This window comes from Musa acuminata, chromosome BXJ1-11 (assembly GCF_036884655.1).
Source record: "Musa acuminata AAA Group cultivar baxijiao chromosome BXJ1-11, Cavendish_Baxijiao_AAA, whole genome shotgun sequence".
Taxonomy (NCBI): domain Eukaryota; kingdom Viridiplantae; phylum Streptophyta; class Magnoliopsida; order Zingiberales; family Musaceae; genus Musa; species Musa acuminata.
In genome coordinates this window covers 21,965,386-21,987,634 of record NC_088337.1, presented here as the reverse complement: position 1 = coordinate 21,987,634, position 22,249 = coordinate 21,965,386, and the positions used below count along the sequence as shown (strand labels likewise).

The 22,249-nt window shown below is 36.6% G+C and overlaps 1 protein-coding gene across 2 annotated transcripts; it reads left to right on the top strand.

Annotated features, from left to right (window-relative positions):
* Positions 1-7,884: 7,884 nt before the first annotated feature.
* LOC103971343 (protein PIN-LIKES 2) lies at positions 7,885-10,047 on the top strand. Of its 2 annotated transcripts, none has more exons than XM_009385337.3 (2): positions 7,885-8,067; positions 8,345-10,047. In XM_009385337.3, exon 2 carries the CDS (start codon positions 8,517-8,519, stop codon positions 9,858-9,860), a length of 1,344 nt encoding a protein of 447 aa, XP_009383612.2. In that variant the 5' UTR covers positions 7,885-8,067; positions 8,345-8,516; the 3' UTR covers positions 9,861-10,047. The 2 variants fall into 2 exon arrangements, with proteins under 2 accessions (XP_009383612.2, XP_009383614.2); XM_009385339.3 differs by having other exon boundaries at positions 7,885-8,189.
* The last annotated feature ends 12,202 nt before the right edge of the window (positions 10,048-22,249 follow it).

Genomic DNA, 22,249 nt, shown 5'->3' with positions numbered 1-22,249 from the left:
ACCTCCCCCTTCAGCCCATGAAGGAGGCTATCTCATGACTCCTTAATGTGAAGTCATGCCCATCAGTTGTCGGCATATCTCTTGTCTTTCTTTTGGTAAAGTTTTTGTCAACATGTCTACTCTATTATCATCTGTGTGAATTTTCTGAAGTTGCAGCTGCTTTTCTTCAAATACATTTCGAATCCAGTGGTATATGACATCTATATGCTTTGACTTGGAATAAAATATTGAGTTCTTACATAAATTGATGGTACTTTAGCTGTCACAATGCACTACATAATTTTTCTATTTCAGCTCCAATTCTTATAATAATTCTTTCATCCATAACATTTCTTTGCAAACCTATATAGCAGTAATATATTCTGTCTCTGTGGTGGAGAGAGCAATACACCTTTACAATCTGGATTGTCATGACATAGCTCCCCCTATAAAAGTAAGTACATAACATGATGTGGATTTCCTCGTATCTATATCTCTTACCATATCTGCATCTGTATAACCGTTCAACACAGGTGATCCACCTCCAAAGCTTAAACAAACCTTAAAGCTCCCTTGCCTGGATTTGCAAGAAATCTGTTAGTAACACCTAATTGCATATGTGTTGTCCGGTCTCGTACATACCATTGCATATATTAAACTTCCAACTGCTGAAGCATAAGGAACCTTTTGCATCTTCTCCTTATCCTCATCATTTGACAGACTCTATTCTAAGAATAACTTGAAGTGACCTGTAAGAGGAGAATCAACTAGCTTTGCATTACTCATACCGAACCTTTCCAATACCTTCTCGATATAATTCTCTTGTGACAACTAAATCATCTTGGTTTTTCTATCACGGAAAATCTGCATACCTAGTATTTGCTTTGCTGGCCCCATGTCCTTCATTGCAAAGGACTCACTTAGTTTTTTCTTGATTGTAAATGACTTAATTGTAGATATATCTTTCCCAAGAATAAACATGTTATCAACATAAAGTAAGAGAATAAAAAAATTCTTACCAAATCATTTGATGTACACACAATGATGTGAAGCCATTCTTTTGTATCTATTTTTAGTAATAAATGAATCAAATTTTCTGTACCATTGTCTTGGAGCTTGCTTCAGCCCATACAAGCTCTTCTTCAACTTGCAAACAAAGTTCTCTTTACCTTTGACTTTGAAGCCTTCTAGTTGCTCCATATGATCTAATTGTTTCTATTTAAACTAATCATGCGAGAAACACTATTTATCTTCATGTTTAAACATAAAATTAAATCACCACAACCTTGCTCTGATACCAGTTGATGAGATATAAAGTGAAACTAAACTTTTCTATATGAACAAATATTAGTAGACCATAGCGGAATTAAATAGAAATCACAATCAAATATGACATAAAGATTTACGTGGAAAACTCCTCTAATGTGAAGGGTAAAAATCACGGGGCAAACTAAAGATAATCAACTATGAGAATAATGAATATACAAATCTTAATTTCTTACACAAAACTCTAGCAACAATCATAAGAGAATAACTGAGATACAAGGATCGCGTTACTGTGTACAATATCTAAATTCTCCTCAAGTAATCACAGCAAGAATGTTTTGTAGATTTGATCTAACCTGAGATGAGAACACTGCATAGATGATTGAGAACAGCCTCTCTACGTTGTCCTTATTTTCTTCTCTTTCTTTCTCTTATTTTTCTGTCTTGTTCTCTTCCTTATCTTTTCGTAGCCCCCGCACTCTCCTAATATGAATCTAGGGTTTAGAGAAAGAGAGGTGGGATGTGGATTGTTAAAGCCCACTATGGGTTGTCAGCCCAACAAGTACAACATATTTAGTGGCTCCTAAAGAACATGCAACCAGGAGGAGGGAGCTATAATGACAATGAGTTACCACTTGAGGCCCTTTCAATATATTATGATATCCGAGAGAAGAATAATCTAATTCTCTTTGCAGATTGATATCTCATATCCGACTATGAAGCACTTGTAGATCAGATAAAATTTTTTTTGATTATATATTTTATACTAACATACCGACATCTGAACGAAGAACCCATCCTGATACAATCCACCGGACGGTTGTGTGTGTGGGGTCATACGATCCACCGTACTGTCACGGATAAACTTCTAAATAGGGTGTTTGATGTAATGCTTATGTATGTCCGTGTCTTTTGGTATGTTCATGCATTGTACAGCATGTAGGGGGACGGCCGAAGGCTTGATAGTCCCATTTTAGTTGGGTCGGTGGCCGCTTTAGGCTTGTAAATAAAGGTTGTGTCATGTGGACACGTGTGAGAGATTTTCGGTCTGTAATGGACCATTTTACCCTTTGTTGTGCCACTGTTCAGAGCTTGTAAAGTCTGTTTGTAATTTGCATTGTCTATGAAGTGTTTTTCGGACATGTTTGCTTGTGGATCTCGATTGAGTCGTTCTCTTTAACCCGTTCTCTCTTTTCTTGGTCCTAAGGGACAATGGGAGGCTTCGGGGAGGCTGACCTTTGCGGACGGACGCGCGAGGGTGCCGCATGACTTAGGCAAAACAAGCTAAGTCCGTGTCATATGGTATCAGAGCCGGGACAAGCACTCATAGAAACACTTGACATGCAAACGTGGGGGACCTAGCGGAGCTGCGTTGAGCGGACGGACGCGCGAGGGTGCCGCACGACTTAGGCAAAACAAGCTAAGTCCGTGTCATATGGTATCAGAGCCGGGACAAGCACTCATAGAAACACTTGACATGCAAACGTGGGGGACCTAGCGGAGCTGCGTTGAGGGCAGTCAGCACATACGCGACCGTTTGAGGGAAAACGGGCATGGAGATGTAGGGAAAATAGTCGCTCAGAGGAGCGGGCATCTGAGATTGGCATTCAGAGGAATGGCCAACCCTTCGCGCAAGAGGCACCACGAGAACAGGCAAGCTTGGAAGAATTTGGAGCGCACAAAGGTTGGGATGGCTGAGTTTGAGCTACGGCTCAACGTTAACAACTATACTTGATGGTGCTCTAGGCAAGCGAGGCGCTCGGCAAGAATGAGACCATGCAAGGTGGAATGAGTTGCTCAACGACCAAAAGAGTTATGCAAAGCTCACAGAGGTGAGGGGAATTGCTAACTCGAAGAATTTGGTACTCATGCATGGGCTTGTATGCGGACGATGGAATGTTCGTGGCCATCCCAAGGCGACCGAAACTCGGCGCCATGGAGCATTGAAACTTTCTCTTCGGCATGTGAAGGATATGTCCGTCGGAGGTTGAAGTGTGCAACGAGTTCAGCATGTTGCTAGGCCTTGAGGGATGCAGCGGGGGCTGTATTGACATGAAGTCGCAATCTAGCAAGTGCATTTGCAGGAGGCAGAACAGTGCACAGTTTGTTCAGCAGTTCGGAGTAGTCTAAGGGGATGGTGGTCTCCAAAACGAAGATAGATGTTGCTCCAACGGGATAGTTATCCAGGAGGGATAAGTCTCGGCTCTCTAGAGGGAGAATCATGTGACATGTACCTCACATATTGAGGAGGAGTACCTCAACAAACAACAACTCCACGAAGCTCGATGGACTGAGCAAGCGGCGAGGAGTCGTCGCATGATCTCGCTTGAGAGAATGCATTGGTGGATGCATTGCGAGATCAAGTGGGGGAGCGACCTAAAGCAACTTATGAAGGTACACTTGGAGTCGATGTGGAGATCGGACTCAAGAGAGGGCTGACCCGTGAAATGGTGGGTGCGAGAGCCACCATCGACTCAATGCAAAAACGAGGAGCGGAGCAACTTGGGTGTAACTTGGCGAAGTACCCAAGCCGCATGAAGGGAGCTAGCATAGAAGTTGGAACATGGAGCAAAGGCACAGTGCTTTTCTTAGACAGAGGTCAAGGACATGAACTCTTGCAGAGGCAAGAGTAGGATCATGTTGTTCCATGGGTCCTTCATTCTGACGGAGCGGACTCATCTTGCATGGTGCCAAAGACGAAGGGAGCTTCGGGGCACATGCACCTTATCTCGAAGAAGCATTTGATGGAGGAACTAAGGCGACTCAATTTGCGGAGGCGAAGTTGGGTTCAGAAGGCCTTAGCACGGGGCAAGAGGACGCAGAGGCGGATACTCTTGAAGAATATGCCATAGTGTTGCCATTCGAGTTTCTATGAAGGAAGCGGTGCGTAGCGAAGATTGTGCTGATAGGGGCAGAGGCCCAGGATCCAAACAATGGTGCACAAATTATAGTGAAGTTGGTGGACTTCGGGAGCTACTAGGCGACGTACTGTCCTAGAGCGGTGCTTCATCTAGGTGTGACCCAAGAGTGGGTGGATGAAGGTCGATTGTCAAAGGAGCGAACAAAATCGAAGGTGGAGGAGACCCCGCGATGTATTGGCAGAGGCCACACATGGAGGGTTCACAATTCGAGTTTATTCCACAAGGATCAGAATGCAATGGAGATGTCACCAGGAGGCGACATGGTGTAGCGGATCATGGTGGAACAGTTCGTGGCAATGCGATACACACGACTGAGCCCCGTGAGGGACTGGATCATACGGAGGTATGATCGGGAGCTACTGGAAGCTCCACTTCGGTGAACAACACGACGGCAAGAAGGGCTATGGGTTCTAGGAGTGAAGGCCATGGTACCGCAGAGGCGGGTCTTCCGTGCGTACATCGAATTTTCCATCAGATGAAAGCCTTGGTCATCAGCATATGGGGGCTGTGTTCCACCAAGGGAAAAGTTCGAATGCAAGTACCAGTGAGTCCCATAGGAGGGACTTGATCATACAGCGGTATGATCGAAGCAGCTGGAGAGTTGGACTACTCCAGAGCTTATATTCGCTTAAGGGAGCCCGACAAGTCAGAGGACAAGGTCGAGTAAGCGAACGTTGCTGCCAAGGAAGCTAAGGAGAATAGAATCGGTGCAAACTCTACAACGTGATGACAGAGGCCATGCATGGGAGTTGCAGTCTGTCTCTCCATCGACCAGACGGACTGCTTGGAGAACACAGAGGTGTTGAAGCAGGGGGTCGAAAGGGGCGAGGAAGCGACGACGAGTCCAAAGGGACTTAGCTACCCAAAATCAAGCATCAGTTAGAATGAAGGTGGACTCAGAGGAGTGCCACGGAGACATTTCTACTTATCATGAAGAAAAGGGATGCAGATGCGAGGCGACGGATAGTAGGGCCATGGGCATGGCAGCGCCATGGTATCGTAGAGGCGGGACTTCCGTGAAAGTCATTGATCCCTTGCTCTCATGGAGGGAGAGCGCTTGGTCGTGAAAGGGGCCGAGGAGGTGGAGAACGCAGAGGCAATCTCTAAGTACCGAGACAAGGCTGAAGGGTAGAGGCCGAAGAACTTCGTAAGACTAGTGTCAATGTGCTTCTCATCAAGATAGTTGAAAGTGAAGGACTTCGGGTCATGCAAGAGTGCAGAACCAAGGAACGAAACATGCAGTACGTGGTGCTGTACCTTCGCTACTCAAGGGAGTAGGCGGCAGGGTTGATGGAGAAGACGGTACAATCCCAGAAGCGACCAAACCTATGAGAGAACTACTCCAAGTTGGGGTGAAAACTTCCTGCATTCCAGAAGTTCAATGGCATTGAGAAGGTGAATCACAGTAGCTAACTCAACGCAAGGAGTGCAAACGCTTCAAGTGCTTCAGAAGTGTGAGCAAAGAGCAGGCGAAGGCCAGTAACCAGCTCGATGCATGGAGTACAACCTCGAGGAGGCGGGCAAAGTCAAGTAACCTTTGCCTTCTCAACTCTTAAGAGAATGGGCGAAACCGAGTACCCCAATTCTCTTATCTATCCAGTAGAGGAGCTCTGCAAAAGTTCAAAGACCCTTCGAAGATAATGGAAGACAATAGTTGTCAAATCCTCACCAATGGTGATCAGTGTTACTAAGAGTAGATTGTCCGCTTCATTTCCCAACGAAATGCCAATCAAAAGCGGAAGTGATGCGAACCTACTTGGATGTGACAACTAAGTGAAAGAAGAGTCAATGAGCAAATTTTGTGGAGGAAGGACCCAAATATTCAGAAGTTTGCGAGACGATGCTCGTTAAAAGCTCCAACAAGCATCCACCCAATTCAAGCAGCATGAGGCATTCGAGAGACTGGCGTAGTAAGGATGGTCTTTTCCTTTATTTGAAGGATCCGCAGGAATCAACAAGGATCAACACAACTCAGCCAACCCCACACCGGAGTCAGAGTCGTTGGTGAGTTGAAGCAGCATGGCGGATCAAAAGGTTCGACTACTCGAAAACAATAGTGGAGAGCAGTTGGGAGCCCAGGGACGCATTGCAGTTGGAGCAGAAGATTGAAGACTTAGCAGAGGCAAGGAGTTGCAGTGTCGACAAAGGCTTCGACGAGGACGTCGAAGGAATAAGTGGGGGAGAATGTCACGGACAAACTTCTAAACAGGGTGTTTGATGTAATGCTTATGTATGTCCGTATCTTTTGGTATGTTCATGCATTGTACAGCATGTAGGGGGACGGCCGAAGGCTTGATAGTCCCATTTTAGTTGGGTCGGTGGCCGCTTTAGGCTTGTAAATAAAGGTTGTGTCATGTGGACACGTGTGAGAGATTTTCGGTCTGTAATGGACCATTTTACCCTTTGTTGTGCCACTGTTCAGAGCTTGTAAAGTCTGTTTGTAATTTGCATTGTCTATGAAGTGTTTTTCGGACATGTTTGCTTGTGGATCTCGATTGAGTCGTTCTCTTTAACCCGTTCTCTCTTTTCTTGGTCCTAAGGGACAATGGGAGGCTTCGGGGAGGCTGACCTTTGCGGACGGACGCGCGAGGGTGCCGCACGACTTAGACAAAACAAGCTAAGTCCGTGTCAGTACAGTTGTGTGCAGGGTCATCGTTAAGCTTCGTAGGATTTACGGAGGGTTGAGAACGGGATGCATGTGACCATCATCATGTGGATCATGGCAATTGTCTTGCTCGAGCATGATGTAAAGTACATGGATTGTGATGGCGGTCATGTGATCGGTGACCGTGTGTGTGGTATGCGGGTGGACCCCAGTCCTCTGCCATTTGTTATTTTATTTCTTTAATTTCTGTATTTTTATTATACTCCTGCAGAGAACCCCATGTGACTGCCGCTTGGTATTTTTGTCCTTTCCCGACAATATACCATCTCTACCGAAGATACAGGTCGTGATTTGCCCCCACTGGAACGTTCCAGTTAACTCTGGAATAAAGGTAACTCTGGCGTAAGAGTGGCTTCCATAGTACCAGTCCAAATCCATTTACGTATTTGAGTACATTACTTGCTACGTGAATGTGCATCTATCACCAACCAAGATTCATATTTGAATCGGGATCTTCAATGTCCCTTAGTTCCATGTTGTTTACAGTTGAGAAGAGACAAGAAGGAACGAGTTACATGTAGTAGAACCATAACAAGGCATTAAGCCTGATGGAAGCTGTGCACGAGACCAATCAACGTTGGTATTCCTTAATCAATAAATCAAGGGATTCTTTTAAAAATAAAATAAAATAAAATAAAATAAAATTTTATATGACAAAGTTTCAAATCCTCTTATCTGAAGATATTTGCAAATTGAGATTTCAAGCCCTTAATTTAGGCCAAGTGAGTAGGCAGATCACCAATAAAGTAACAATTAAGGCATCATATTCTATTAATTTATTATATTAATCTAAACCGATCTCCTATTACCGAGTCCAACACGCTGCATAAGGGATCAGAACAAATAAATTGTGGATTACCAAAATAAATAGGTGCTTAAATCCGTAAAATATTAAACTTGTTTGGTAAATTTCCGCTTGTTTCCTGAAATTTTACAAGTGTTTATTGTTCGTGTTTTAGTGTTTTTGAAAACAACGATCAAGGTAAACACGGGATATGCTAAACCTGTCCTTTTCACACATGGGGGGAGCAACCATAAAAGGAGGGGCAGGCGGAGGTCGAGGTGAGGACCCCGACGCCTCTCAACTCGCTGTTTATTGGATGTCTTTGCGTCCGTCGATGCAGCGATCGGTTCGATGAAGTCTGGACGTGTATATTTCGAAGATCTGTGACCGGGAACTCCGAATCCAACCTAGTTTCTGCGAAGAGATTCGATCTCTGTTCGTGTTTTTTCATGGTGGGTGAGCTTTCCGATGCCGGTCTTATGGGCTTTGTCTGTTAGATTTCTCTGTATCTTTTAGGGATTGGTTCTACGCGAAGATCCGATGTTTGTCTCAAATCTCGAAGATTCAACTTTTTGTATGAAAGATCTCATTTGTTCTTTTGATATTTGCTTCACATATTATGTTTTAGATCTTTGTATAAGATTCAAAGTTGTGATTTCTTTGTTTTTATGAATCTGATGGAATTTGGATTCTGGAAATTTTTGATAAACTGTTCCAAAACTTTTACAGAATCCATGAAGAAAAATCCTCAAGCGGATGCGTGCCGATGGTAAATTGAGAATAGCGTTCTGTACTGTCTGATGTTTGTGGAAAGTACGGTATATATTCAGTCAAGGAGGAAAGAAGGATTCTTGGTGATTAGTCGAGAAAGAGAGGAAGATTCCTGGTGATTTTTGTTAGAATGGATCAAGGAATGGCCACTGGAAGCGATAATTTGCTCTCGGCCGTGGTGCCCCTGATGAAGCTATTGTGCCTTACTGTCATTGGCCTCATCCTCGCGCACCCTCGAACCCAAATCGTTCCTAGGGCCACATTCAAACTTCTTAGCAAGCTTGTCTTCGCCCTCTTCCTTCCCTGCCTCATTTTTGTCCATCTCGGCCAGTCGGTCACCGTTGATGATGTCTTGCTTTGGTGGTTTGTGCCCATCAATGTGCTCATTAGCACCGCTATAGGCTGTGCTCTTGGATACATAGTCGCCATCGTTTGTCACCCCCCGCCTCAATTCTTCCGGTTCACCATTATCATGACCGGTTTTGGCAACACAGGCAATCTCCCAATTGCCATAGTTGGATCGGTCTGCCATAGCTCGGATAATCCGTTTGGCCCAGATTGCCGTCGAGCTGGGATTGCATATGTATCATTTGCCCAATGGGTCTCAGTTATTTTAGTTTACACATTTGTTTATCACATGATGGAACCGCCAATGGAGTACTATGAAATTGTTTCTGAAGAGAATGAGATTGAGAAAGAAGAACCTATCAGTAATGCCAGTAGACCGTTGCTCCATGAAGCTGAGTGGCCAGGAATGGTAGACAAAGAGACAACACATTCCAAGACACCATTCATAGCCAGAGTGTTTATGAGCATTTCTGGATCATCTCAAAACACTTTTCCGGATATTGATTTTTCTGAGGAGGGAGGTTCAACTGCTGGGCCTAGTAGTCCAAAGTCCCTTAGGTGCTTTGCAGAACCCAAAGTTGTACAAAGGATAAGAGTTGTCGCAGAACAGACTCCAATACGGCACATCCTTCAGCCTCCAACAATCGCTTCTTTATTGGCGCTTATAGTGGGATTGGTTCCAGTGTTTAAAGCTTTTGTTTTTGGCTATGATGCACCACTTTCGTTCTTCACAGATAGTCTGGAAATCTTAGCCGGAGCAGTGGTTCCCTCGGTAATGTTAATTCTTGGAGGAATGTTGGCAGAAGGTCCTAATGATTCAGCTCTTGGGATCAGAACTACAATTGGAATCGTTGTTACAAGGCTTTTGGTGCTTCCATTAGTGGGGATTGGAGTGGTTGCGTTGGCTGATAAGATGCATCTTTTGATTGAAGGAGACCAGATGTACCGCTTTGTTCTCTTATTGCAGTATACCACACCAAGTGCTATATTGTTGGGGGCCATTGCTAGCTTGAGGAATTATGCAGTGAGGGAAGCTTCAGCACTCCTGTTCTGGCAGCACATATGTGCTGTGGTATCTCTCTCAGTTTATATTGTTATTTACTTCAAGCTGCTCTCATATGTTTGAGGTTAGGCCCTTCTAGTTATTTTTATTTTGAGGATCCATGATTAGTCTATGATGGCAACTTAATGAACTCGTTGTTATTTTGTCAATTATGGTCCGTAATGAATAAGATTGATTTTTGCCAATATCTTGTATAAACAATGTTGGATAATATAAGGATTATCAATTTAGATGTGATCCTTCATCAAAATGTTTCATATTATTTCTTTAGCATCTCTTGCCCTTTATGAAGTTCTCTACATAATTCCAGTTGGCTAGCTTGGTTTAACTTATTACGAACACAGGAAAATATAATTTCTTTTCTTGGTGCCACTGGATTTGGCTTAGCAGGATAAATGTTCTCATTGTTACAAGTCACCCTCTTGTTCTCCACTTGCAAGTTTGGGTCACGTACTCGTAAGGAACCACCAATACATGGTTTGTTCTGTTTAAGGAATTATTTGTGGTGTAGAAGTTAATTGTATATTAAACAAGACTCGTTAGGTTCTTAAGTACGCACTTGACATATTAAATATAGGAGCCACCATCTTAGAGAAGCAGTGGACCTATATATTCTCGAGCAAGACTTACTAGATATAGGCATAATATTTGATGTTTTTTGAAATCGATCTTGTATTTGCATGTTCATATTAATAATTATATAGTGCCAGGATCTTAACTTCTATCATTTCATATTTATCTAGGATACTGATTGCAACCAGCACAATTTTTTCCATTGTTGTAGAAAGCTACATTCTCACCATTCGAGTCATAGATCGGCATAAATGCAAAAAAGAAAATTGTCAATCTCGTGTCATATATGACTGGCTTGTAGTTGTGCCTCTTTGGTTGATGTTTATGTTCATTTAGCTATCATATTTTCTGGTCTTAATTGCCTACTTTAGAAGCGAGGATGTAGAATAAAAAACTTGTAAATGTACCAAAATTTATCCAGAGAAAAATAAGAATTGGCACATTAATTTCTACTGAAGAATGCAGGTGGTTTTCTGCATGGGTGAAAAACCAAAGTAGGGGAGGCAGAGAGAGCACAGAAGATTATATTTGAGAAGAGGAGAGAGAAATGATAAGAAGTAGAGAAGGATGAGCATGTATTATCTGTAGCCAAGGACTAGATAATCTTCATTATCATATTTATGAACTGTCACGAGTTTGAACAGAACCTATTCTATATAGAAGCAAGGAGGATAATGGAGGACTGTTAACCCATTTAAAGGTCTTTCATGATGCTAATTGCAGTTGGTCAATTTATTCTTGTTTTAAAGACTTGTGAAAGTAAAAAGGAAGAAGTAAGTTATATACTTCCTTTTCCCTAAAGTTTGGAATCCATTTGGAGCTTTTTCAAATTAGGAAATTAGACAGTTGAAATGATCCGACTCTGGACCAACACCTCTCTCTTCCTGTTAGACTCCTGTCTTCCTGTTAAAAATTTGCCTAGATTATATCTTTCAGAAGAAACTAGGATGGAAATAGTTCAACAAATACCTTGTGCTTTCTAGATTATGGCCCCAAATTTTAGTTTCATCATATATTATAGCTTTTAGTTATTTGAGGTTCACAAGTATTGACTTCTGCGTTATTTAGCTTGGAATAATTACAAGGCGTGGAAGAATTGAAAACCCAGCAATGGTTGTAGTTCAGATTGCACTGAACCGAATTAGCTTGTTATCTAAAACTGTAAGCTTGCCTTTTGAAGGGACTTCAGGTATCTCCTCTGATTACTAGTGCTGTTGAAGATTTCCTTTGGAAAACCTGAGAACTTGTCGACTAAAGAAAAGAATCCATGCCGATGTATGGAATAATGTGATGATATTGCATTGATACATTCTTTAACTGAAGATAGTGAAGTTTGCATTGATATTGCATTGATACATTCTTTTATAATTACCGCAAAAACATACAGAAATTGGTGATAATACTGCATTGACATCGAGTTAAAATCAAACTTTTCTTTTGATAATAAGATCTCTTCGTAGCTGCTAGAACCATCGCGTATTCTCCCTAATGTGTCTCTGAATTGAAATCTTCAACTTGCTCAGATTGGTCATCATCATAATTGCTATACATTTATGAGATTCTTTTAACCAAAAGTCACTTTGATTTATTTTGGATGGAAAATAATTTAAAAAGAGAGGGCAACCGACCAGAGAGCAGAGCAAGGTCTTCGAGTTGTCAAATACTTTATTCTCTCTCTCTCTCTCTCTCTCTCTCTCTCTCTCTCTCTCTCTCTCTCTCTCTCTATATATATATATATATAAGCAACATCTTTCCAAGCTTGAACTTACTCCTCACTTCTCAAACCAAGTAAATAAAAACTAATTACATTCTCGGTAGTAAAGATTGATACTTGAAGATTTAATATCTATTAGATATTTAAATATCACCTAGCAATAGAAAAAGATAAGAGAGAATTTTATCTATTCTCGGGTAGAGTATTTAGTTTGATCTATGTGGATAAATATATATAATTTTATTAAAAAAATTAATTAAAATATGTCAAATGCTTTGCATTTCTAACTCGATAAACTTTTTAATGATATATAGTTTATCTCATAAATATTTTTGAATTAATTTCGAAATTAATTTAAACTCAACATTAAGATTTTTTATGGATAAGTAAGAGATTAATGTAAGCACTTTAAATATTTTAGTCATTATATCGAGATGTTCTTGTATCAATATGTTAGTACAATATTTTGTTGTTCGAGTTGGAATAAGGGTAAGATGTAGAGGGGCATTCTCGATAAATGTAAGATCTAAGTTAGTTTTGGTGTTTGAATTGGTTGAACTAGTTGGGCAACACTAACAAGAGTTTGTTCAAATCTGAAAATATACGTAAAGGTATGGTTACATGTGGGTGGTAGTTGAGGGAAATGTGCAACGTTTTAGATCAAATTATTGGACGATGTCCATCGTATCCATTGCTCGTATTTATTGGCTTAGGCCATGTTGATCATAGGGTTCATCGTATCTCTCTGGATTTGATCATCATCTATGGGCCACATGCGATCAACGTGGCCTTGAGTGATTGGCTCATTTGTCATGTATTTTATATATTTAATAGAAAATAATAGTATGAGATAAAGAGACAAAGAACATGACGAGGGGGTCAATTGGATCGTGGATCACTAGATGGGGTAGGCGGGAGTCATAATACTTGGAGGATAGAACAATTAATTATTTAAAAAACTTTTATGTGAATAAAAAAAAGAAAATCCAAAAATCAATGTGGGAAGACACTCGGATCTCTTTTACAATTTCACTCTAATAAGTTTTGGAAGTGAGAAAATATGCATGAGAAATTTTTTAAAATTTATATAAAAAGGTGGACGAATATTTAATAGACTTGATTTAAAACTTGAAGTTTGTTATTACAAGAAATTTATTTTAATTTTTTATTTTCTGTAGATGTAAAGAGAAGTATGGAATCATGTAATTTTTTTTATATTAATTTTATTTTTTTTATAAAAAATCTTCTTTTCAACGCACAATCAGCAGGTAGGAACACTCTGATTGTCTACTTTAGAGAGAGACCATCTCATTGGTGATTTGTACTTTTTTATAAAAAGATTTAAAGTATTATGTCTGGGAGGATTTTAATTTTTTATTAAATAAGTTGATTAGATAAAATTTTAAAGATAAGATTCTTTTTATTTAAATTATTATTCTAATCTATAAATAGATAGTATTTATAAAAATAAATCAACTCAAATCTAAGTGTTCATAGTCAAGTATAAGTTGTTTAAAATCTTCTATGTGTTTTTTTAATTTAATATATATATATATTTTACTTTTATCTTGATTTCTTTTCTTATATTTTGTTTGATCTTGTGTAGTTGTTTGTTATTACTATTTGAGAAAGTGTTGTGCTTATGATCTTTTCATCCTTCACATGTTATTAGAGTTATAACGATGGTAATTTATATTTTAAGATCTTCTTAGTATAGAAGATAACCTTTCTTAATTATGGATTATAATAGTTAAGTTGATGGATTTAGTATTAAACTTCTTAATCAGTCTAATTATAATATCTAGAAGACTTATTTATAGTCATACCTTATAGGAGAAAATCTATAGAATATGATTGATGATAATGTAACAATAGCATTAGATGATACTATGAAAAGATAGAGGACATTAACCGCAAAAGTTGAATTTATGTTAAAGAGATCTATCTCTCGTGATTTTTTTGAAATTGGTTGCAAATCAGTTTTAGAGATTTGGATTACTCTTGAGACATTATTTAATAAAAAGAATATGACTCAGCTTCATATTTGGAGAATGATTTGATAAATACTATTAAAGGTGATCTCTCAAATTTTTAAAAAATATTTTTAAAAAATATTTTAAAAAAATATTTTTAAAAGATTAAAATTTTATATTCAAATATATCACTTTTAGATCCAAATGAATCTATTTCTAATACATAATTGAAATGTTATATTATTTATAATGTTAAAAAAGAATATGTTTCTTATATTACATGGATGGATTCAACGATCATCTTTAGTAGAGTTAAAAAATCTTTGTATTTCATAGGACGAGAGTCTTTGCTTTAGGAAAGGATGGAGATACTCATTTTATAAATAAAAAAAATTATAATGATAAAGATAAAGATAAAGTGATGAATGATGATGTTAACAGTAAGTCAAAGTTTTCTTCCAAGAATAATATAAATCAAAAGAAGATCAAATGTTATAGGTGTAACAAGTTACGTCATATAAAAAAAATTATCGTATTAAGATTAAAAGAAAAAATATTATAAATAAGAAAATTATTTTAATATTATTGATAAAGATTATGGTAAATATTTAATAATTGAAATTGCTATAGTGAAGGTCATCATGACATCCATCAACTTTGAACATGAGTAGATAGTTGATTTAGGATATTGTCATCATCTCATTAGCGATGATACCAAATTCACTAATTTTCATTAATATGAAGATAACAATGTAAGGTTAAAGCAAGTTCCTAAGCATGGTATAAAAAAATTACTCAATACTTATATTTCTATGATTATTTTCTTATCATTCATATTTTAGCTTATTTATTAAAAAGCAACAAAATTTACATGTAATTATTCTTCTATATGTAGATGATAAGATCATCATTGATAATAACAAAATAGAGATTTCAAAGTTTCATGATGATATTTCTTTTTGGTTTAAAATTAAAGTCTTGAGGGAGCTTAATATTTTTTTTGAGTTGGAGGTGACGAATATAAAATAATGAATATTTATCTCTTAAATAAGCTATGGAGAGAAAATTATTAAAAGGTTTGAAATTAACAAAGGTTTCTACTCACTTGATACAAATATAAAGGAAAATTGTAATGATGGCAATGTTCTTTCTTATTCTTGATATTTTTGTGCTCTTATTGATAGTCTCATTTACTTATTGGTATTTTTGTGCTCTTATATTTTTAATTATTCTTTCAAGTCATTTTTTACAATCTCCAAGAAAGTCACGTCTTAATGTAGTAATTTTTTTAAAAAATATATGAATTTTACTCTTGATTTGGGATTGTATAATAAGAAGGGTATTCATCTTGAATTTCATGATTATGTAGATAAGATGACTTGAATAATCCTATATTTACTTGTGACTATGTCTTTTTATATGGTTCTATTTATATTAAATTGATTGCTTATGCTGATGCGGATTTTACTGGATGTAGATTAGATAGAAAAAGCACATCCGAAACATGTTAATTCTTAGGTCATGCACTTATTTCTTGGTCTTCCAAGAAACAAAACTTGATTGCACTATCTACAACCGAAGCCAAATACATAGTTGCGACTGCATGTTGTGTACAAGTTGTGTAGATGAAAAACACTTCAGAGGATTATAAGATTCACCTTAAGAATATTCCTATAAAATGTAATAACACAAGTGCAATATGTTTAACAAAAAATCTCATTCAACACTCTAGAACAAAACATATTGACATTAGGAATCATTTTATATGAGATCATGTTAATAATTATGATGTAATTTTAGAATTCATTGATACAAAACATCAATTGGCCGATATCTTTACAAAACCTTTAAATGAAAAATAATTTGATTTCATTACATGGGAGTTAGGAATGTTAAATTATTTGAATGCATGAGTTTGTTGTATTTCTTTTCTGGATTATCCTTCTCTTAAGGTATTTCATGAACGGGGCTTTCATGAATCTATTTAGTTTTTATCTTCCTTAGTATTAAGTTTATTTCATATCCTTGCTCCATCACTTAATGACTTTTGATATACTTAGTTACTTCATGGATTTCATTGACAAATACATCTCTCACGGGTTGAACTCTTAAGAATTTTTTTAATGAGAAACAGTTTTGAATTATGAAGTTCTATTCGTGAATTTTTTTTCATGTGGTACTCCTCTCCCATGAATTCTTTCTTATTCTTCTCATGAAAGAAGGATTTTTATGAATTTTTAAGTACAAGATGATTACTTGCAAGAATGAGGATTTGATTTCACATGAATATTTTGATTCTTTTTCATGAATCCCTTCTTTTTTTTAAAATTGAAGTATGATTTAATGAAACTTATTTACTATTTTTGACTTAGTTGAAATCATTTCACAAATTTGGTTCTTAATAGATTCCCTCCTTACTTTTCTTCCTCTTCTTCATGTAACATCCCCCATTTTTTAAAATTTAGTAAAAGGTTTGTTGGTAAAAATAAGGATTATTTAATAATTATTTTATATTAAATGATATTATATTAAAAGTTTATGGCTAGGGACCTAAGAGTAAATATTAGAAGTTTGATATAATTTATGAAAGATTCAGATTTAAGTTTAAAAAAAAAAAATAGTGGGCATGTATCACTAGCTAACCTAATTGTGCAACTTATGTTTACTCTAAAGATGACACTTAGCCCTTTTCATGCATGCTTGACACCTTGCAACTTTTGCATTAGTCAAAACCCAAAGAAAAAATAAAAGAATTAGATGGAAAGCTAAAGAAAACAAACCTGAAGAGTTGCAGCCAACGTGAGTTTGAGAAGAGAAGGGAAGAAGAAGAAGAAGAAGAAGAGCATGAGGTTTTTCATCAATTTTCCCATATTTAGGATTCAAATAATTTTATGACAAGTGTTATAACACCATCCCACGATAACCTTAATCTCTGTTTCCATTTTTATTATGCAAAATTTGAGAGATTTCAACTTAGAACCAGACCTTCTTTTGTTTTGATACAAAGCCATGAATCTATAAATTTTTCGTACTCTGACCTCTATGTAATGTTTCGGTCATAACATTTTGTAATAAACTCTGACTTAGACAAAAACTATTCCATTTGAAAGTAGACAAAAAAAATCTTTATTTTGATACTAAGATCGAATGATTTGGAGTTTAAATGTCTATTAAGACTTCTGTTTAAATTAATCCTACAGATTCTGTAAAATATGGACTAAAATTTCTGATCTCTTGTTGTTTAACTACTTATAACTTTCTGCTGTGAACTCAGATTCATAAAAAGTATGATTTATTCAAAGCTAGACTCAAAAATATTTTTTATATACCTGATTTGAAACTTTTGGAGTACAATTGCTAACTGAAACATCTACTTTCATCGACCCTATGGATTCAGTAAAATAGAGCTAATATTTTCAGACTTTTCACTACGAAATTATCTATAACTCCCTATTGTAAATTCCAATTCTTGTAAAGCTTGATTTGCTTAAAACTAGATTGACAAAGCTTTCTAATGACACCTATTTTGTATAAATTGGAGCATAATTGGTTATCCAAATAGTTTATACAATATTCCTATCAAATTCTGCAAGAATCGAGCTGTGGTCAATTTCGACTTTCCTTGTTTCTTCTCTTTGGAAATTGATTTCGGCAAAAACTCTTACTTCAGTTAAGATTTACATTATTATCTTAAATTCCTGTACACTTTTGTCCTTTATTTATTTATACATCTGCAACTATCATCTAAAGTTCATGTTTGCATTGTAATGATTCAGCATATGCATCCCATTGTTCCGCATTTGCTTTCGATATGTACCTCTTCCAGTTTCATTTCTTTGGACATTGAATTCATCTAACTTTCTTATTTCAATTGAGCTATATGTAATTTCTTGAAATCCTTATATGCTCTTGCTTTTGTTTCCTTTCAAATCTGAATACATTTGTGAAAGATTATGTTTGTATCGTATTGACTCGAAAGACATATGTACATTTCGTTGTTCCTCATGTGCTTCCGATATATGCTAATTTCATTTTTCATATTGTCCCTTTGTACTCTGGTATTCATGGGATAAATGTAAACCTTTTCTAGAGATGGTAAAGGGAGTTATGCTTAAAGCCCGCGATGCTCTACCAGCCCCCTATGACTTCACTCAGACGTGGGTGGATGGAGCTCCCAGATGTTGGAGACTTATGTTTGGTGGTCATTCAAAAATGGGTAGACCATATTATGTTATAATCCCACTTCACCTTCTATGTATTTGATATGATATCCAATTCTTTGGTTATGTTTCTATGCATGCTTTGGATAAGAATGAAATGAATGCATCGTCATGTGACATTTGAGCTTCTATTCATGTTTTGTTCTTTGATATATTTCTGAAATGTTATAAGTCTTTATTATACCTTGAAATTACTATATGCCATGGATATGCTCCAATTACCCTTCCTCGTTTATATGAATAAAACATGCTTCAAACGAAATGACATCGTAATTATGCATTCAAACAACACATGCTTATGTTTCATCTTGTATCTCTGCTTTGTATTTTTGATACCTTATTTGTTTGAAAAAAAAAACTATCCTCTTTGCTATGGATATGTTTGTCACTTGCTGAGCTTTATATGCTCACCCCATTGATATATAAATTTTTCAGGATAGCTTATCGCTCGCTAAAATATGTAGTTTGGGTTGAGGTAGTGGGAAGCTAGAAGATTTTGGGGCAAATCTTTCGTACTTGATATGTTGATGTTGTATAAGTTCCTTTTGTCTATATCAATGACAAATCTAGATTGATATATCCAGTAAATATTTGAAAAGTACCTCTCATGTTATGATTTTGGGAATGTTAAGTTAAAATTATGTAATGAATGATATAAACATGTGGTACATATTGGTTTTGTAATTGTATAGATTCTCACAATTATGGATTTATAATGTGATTATGGTTTAGTTTAGTTGCCTTTAGATTTTAAGAATCATCTAGTGACATGATGTATGATTATAAACTGCACAGGTTTTGTGAATTGTGGATTGTAGAGGTGAATGACTTGAATGTTTTTCTTAGTGACCTCAAATGTGTGATTGGATCCTGGATTGTTTGTTGAATTATAATATTATCAATTTTGAGTTAGGTTCACACATCCAGAATGAAAATTAAATTTGGGGGGGGCGTGACAGAGTGGTATCAGAGCATGGTTTGAGGATCACTGAAATATTTGATATGTTGACGTGCAAAATATATTGAGGTCCAGTGAACTATAGTGATTGATGAAAATTTTCTTTGATGCATTTTAGGAATCTAGGATGACAGGACATTTAGTCCTCTTATTTCATATGCTTTTGATTAATTAAGTGCGATAAAAGGGTTGATCGGGGATATTAAATCAGAGTGGCGTAGTAGAAGTGTGGTGAACCTAATACATTGGTAGCAGAAAAATAGATGATGCAGTTGGAGAAGATATTTGATGTACAAAATTGTTCTGATGATCAAAAGAATTTTTGGAGATCAAGAATAGGAATAACATTGACAAGTTTACCAAAAAAAAAAAAAAATTAGAAATGAATCAGAATGTGATAATAAGAGGGTCAAGACATCATCAATTTGAAAAAGGGAAGTCACTACAAAAGATTCAATCCTGTGTATGATGCGAGTTAGATTATGAAATAAGTTTGTATTTGTAGGTGACTAGAGCCTATTTTGCTTGTGGAAATTTGGATCATAAAATAAAAGACTACCCTTTGAACAAGAAGAAAGAATCACTATCTCATAAATCATCAGCCCATCTCAGAGTGTATGTTATCACGAAATATGATTCTAAAGCTTCTGAATTAGTGGTCGAAGGTACTATTCATGTTTCTGAAAGAATGCAAATATTTGTTTGACCATGTGTCTCATCTATGATTTGATTCGCAATAGTTTACTTATCACATGGGCATTAAACCTAAACCATTGGATTATATGCTATATGTAAATACAGCTATTGGGGATTGTTTGATAACAAACTCGATCTGGTCATCTTGTTTGATTTCTATTGGAGAACACGAACTTCTTGCTGATTTGGTTCTCCTAGATATTTGGAGTTTTAATATTATACTAAGTATAGATTGACTATCTTCCAATCATACCATTGTTATACAAAATGATCACTTTTTGCATACTAGATCATTCCATCTTTTATTTTGAGAGTATTGGGCATCATTTACCTCCTTGCCTTATGTATTTCCAAATGACTTGCCTAGTTTACCTCCAGATAGAGAAGGTGAATTTACTATTGATTTGGTCCTTGGGACAACCCCAATATCTAAGCCTCCTTACGGAATGGCACCACTTGAGCTAGAGGAATTGAAAAAGCAACTACAAGAACTATTAGATAAGGGTTTCATTCGACCCAGTGTTTCACTATGGGGTGCTCCAATGCTATTAGTTAAGAAGAAGGATGGAACATTAAGGCTTTGTATTGATTATAAACAATTGAATCAGGTGACCATCAAAAACCCTACCTAGAATTGATGATTTGTTTGATCAATTGTAGGGTGCACAAGTATTCTCTAAGATTGATTTAAGGTCAGGGTACTATCAGTTGAAGATCATGAAGGAGGATATTCCAAAAACAGCTTTTAGAACTCGATATGGTCATTATGAATTCTTAGTGATGCCTTTTGGTTTAACTAATGCCCCTACAGCTTTTATGGAACTGATGAATATGATATTTCAGCCATTCTTGGACGATTGTGTGATTGTACTCATTGATGACATATTAGTATATTCAAGAAGTAATCAGGAGCATGAGGAACACTTGAGAAATATATTGTCCATACTAAGAGAAAAGAAGTTATATGCAAAGTTCAGCAAATGTGAATTTTGGTTGAATGAAATTGCTTTCTTAGGCCATATGATTTTAGGGAAGGGTATATCTGTTGATCCAAAGAAAGTGGAAGCTATGGTTAAGTGGGAAGTACCAACAAATGTGACAGAAGTTAGAAGCTTTTTGGGCATGGCAGGTTATTACAGGAGATTTATGGAGGGATTTTCTCGAGTCATTTGGGTTATCATTGATAGGTTAACGAAATCTGTACATTTTCTATCAATCAATATGACTTATTCTCTTGATAGGCTTGCAAATTTATATATCAATAAAATAGTAAGACTTCATGGTGTTCCGAAGGAGATAATCTCTGACAGAGACTCCAGATTTCTATCTAGATTTTGGAGAAGGTTACAAGAATCTATTGGCACTAAAGTCAAGTTTAGCACTGCTTATCAACCTCAAATTGATGGTTAATCAGAAAGAACCATTCAAACACTTGAGGATTTGCTTCGAGCCTATGTTATGGATTGGAAAGGTGAATGAGATAAAGATATTTCTCTTATTGAGTTCACTTACAATAATAGTTATCATTCAAGTATTCATATGACTCCTTATGAAGCTTTATATGGGCGAAAGTGCAAGACGCCTATATGTTGGGAAGAAATTGGCGATAGAAAGTTATTAGCACCAGAAAAAGCATAAGAGACTATTAAGAAAATTCAACTTATAAGAAAAAGGTTAAAGACTACTCAGAGTCATCAATGGAGTTATGTTGATAACAGAAGATGAAATATTGAGTTTCAAATCGGGGATTTTGTATTCCTGAAGGTCTCCCTTTCTAAAGGCATTGTAAGATTTGGGAAGAAAGGAAAGTTAAGCCCAAGATTTATTGAACCTTTTGAGATTCTTGAGATGGTTGGTTCTGTCGCATACAGGATTGCCTTGCCACCATCATTGTACCATATCCATGATATATTTTATGTTTCAATGATCAGAAAGTATATACTTGATCTCTCTCATATCATTAAGTATGAGCCGATGGTGATTGATAAAGACTTGTCTTATATGGAAGAGCTCACTCAGATTATTGATAAAAAAGAAAAAAATCTTGAGGAATCGGATCATCCCTCTAGTTAAAGTGATATTAGATATCATTCCAGAGAGGAAACAACCTGGGAGCTTGAGGAAAAAAATGATGAAAGTTTATCCTCATCTTTTCGTCGAATGAGGTATGATAAATTTAGAGGACTAAAATTTTCTTTTAAGGAGGGGAGAGTGTAACATACCCCATTTTTAAAAATTTAGCAAAAGGTTTGTTTGTAAAAATAAGGATTATTTAATAATTATTTTATATTAAATGATATTATATCAAAAGTTTATGG

Bases quoted from the DNA above. Each gene is read 5' to 3' on its own strand.
- LOC103971343 (XM_009385337.3), top strand. From the start codon at position 8,517: ATGGATCAAGGAATGGCCACTGGAAGCGATAATTTGCTCTCGGCCGTG.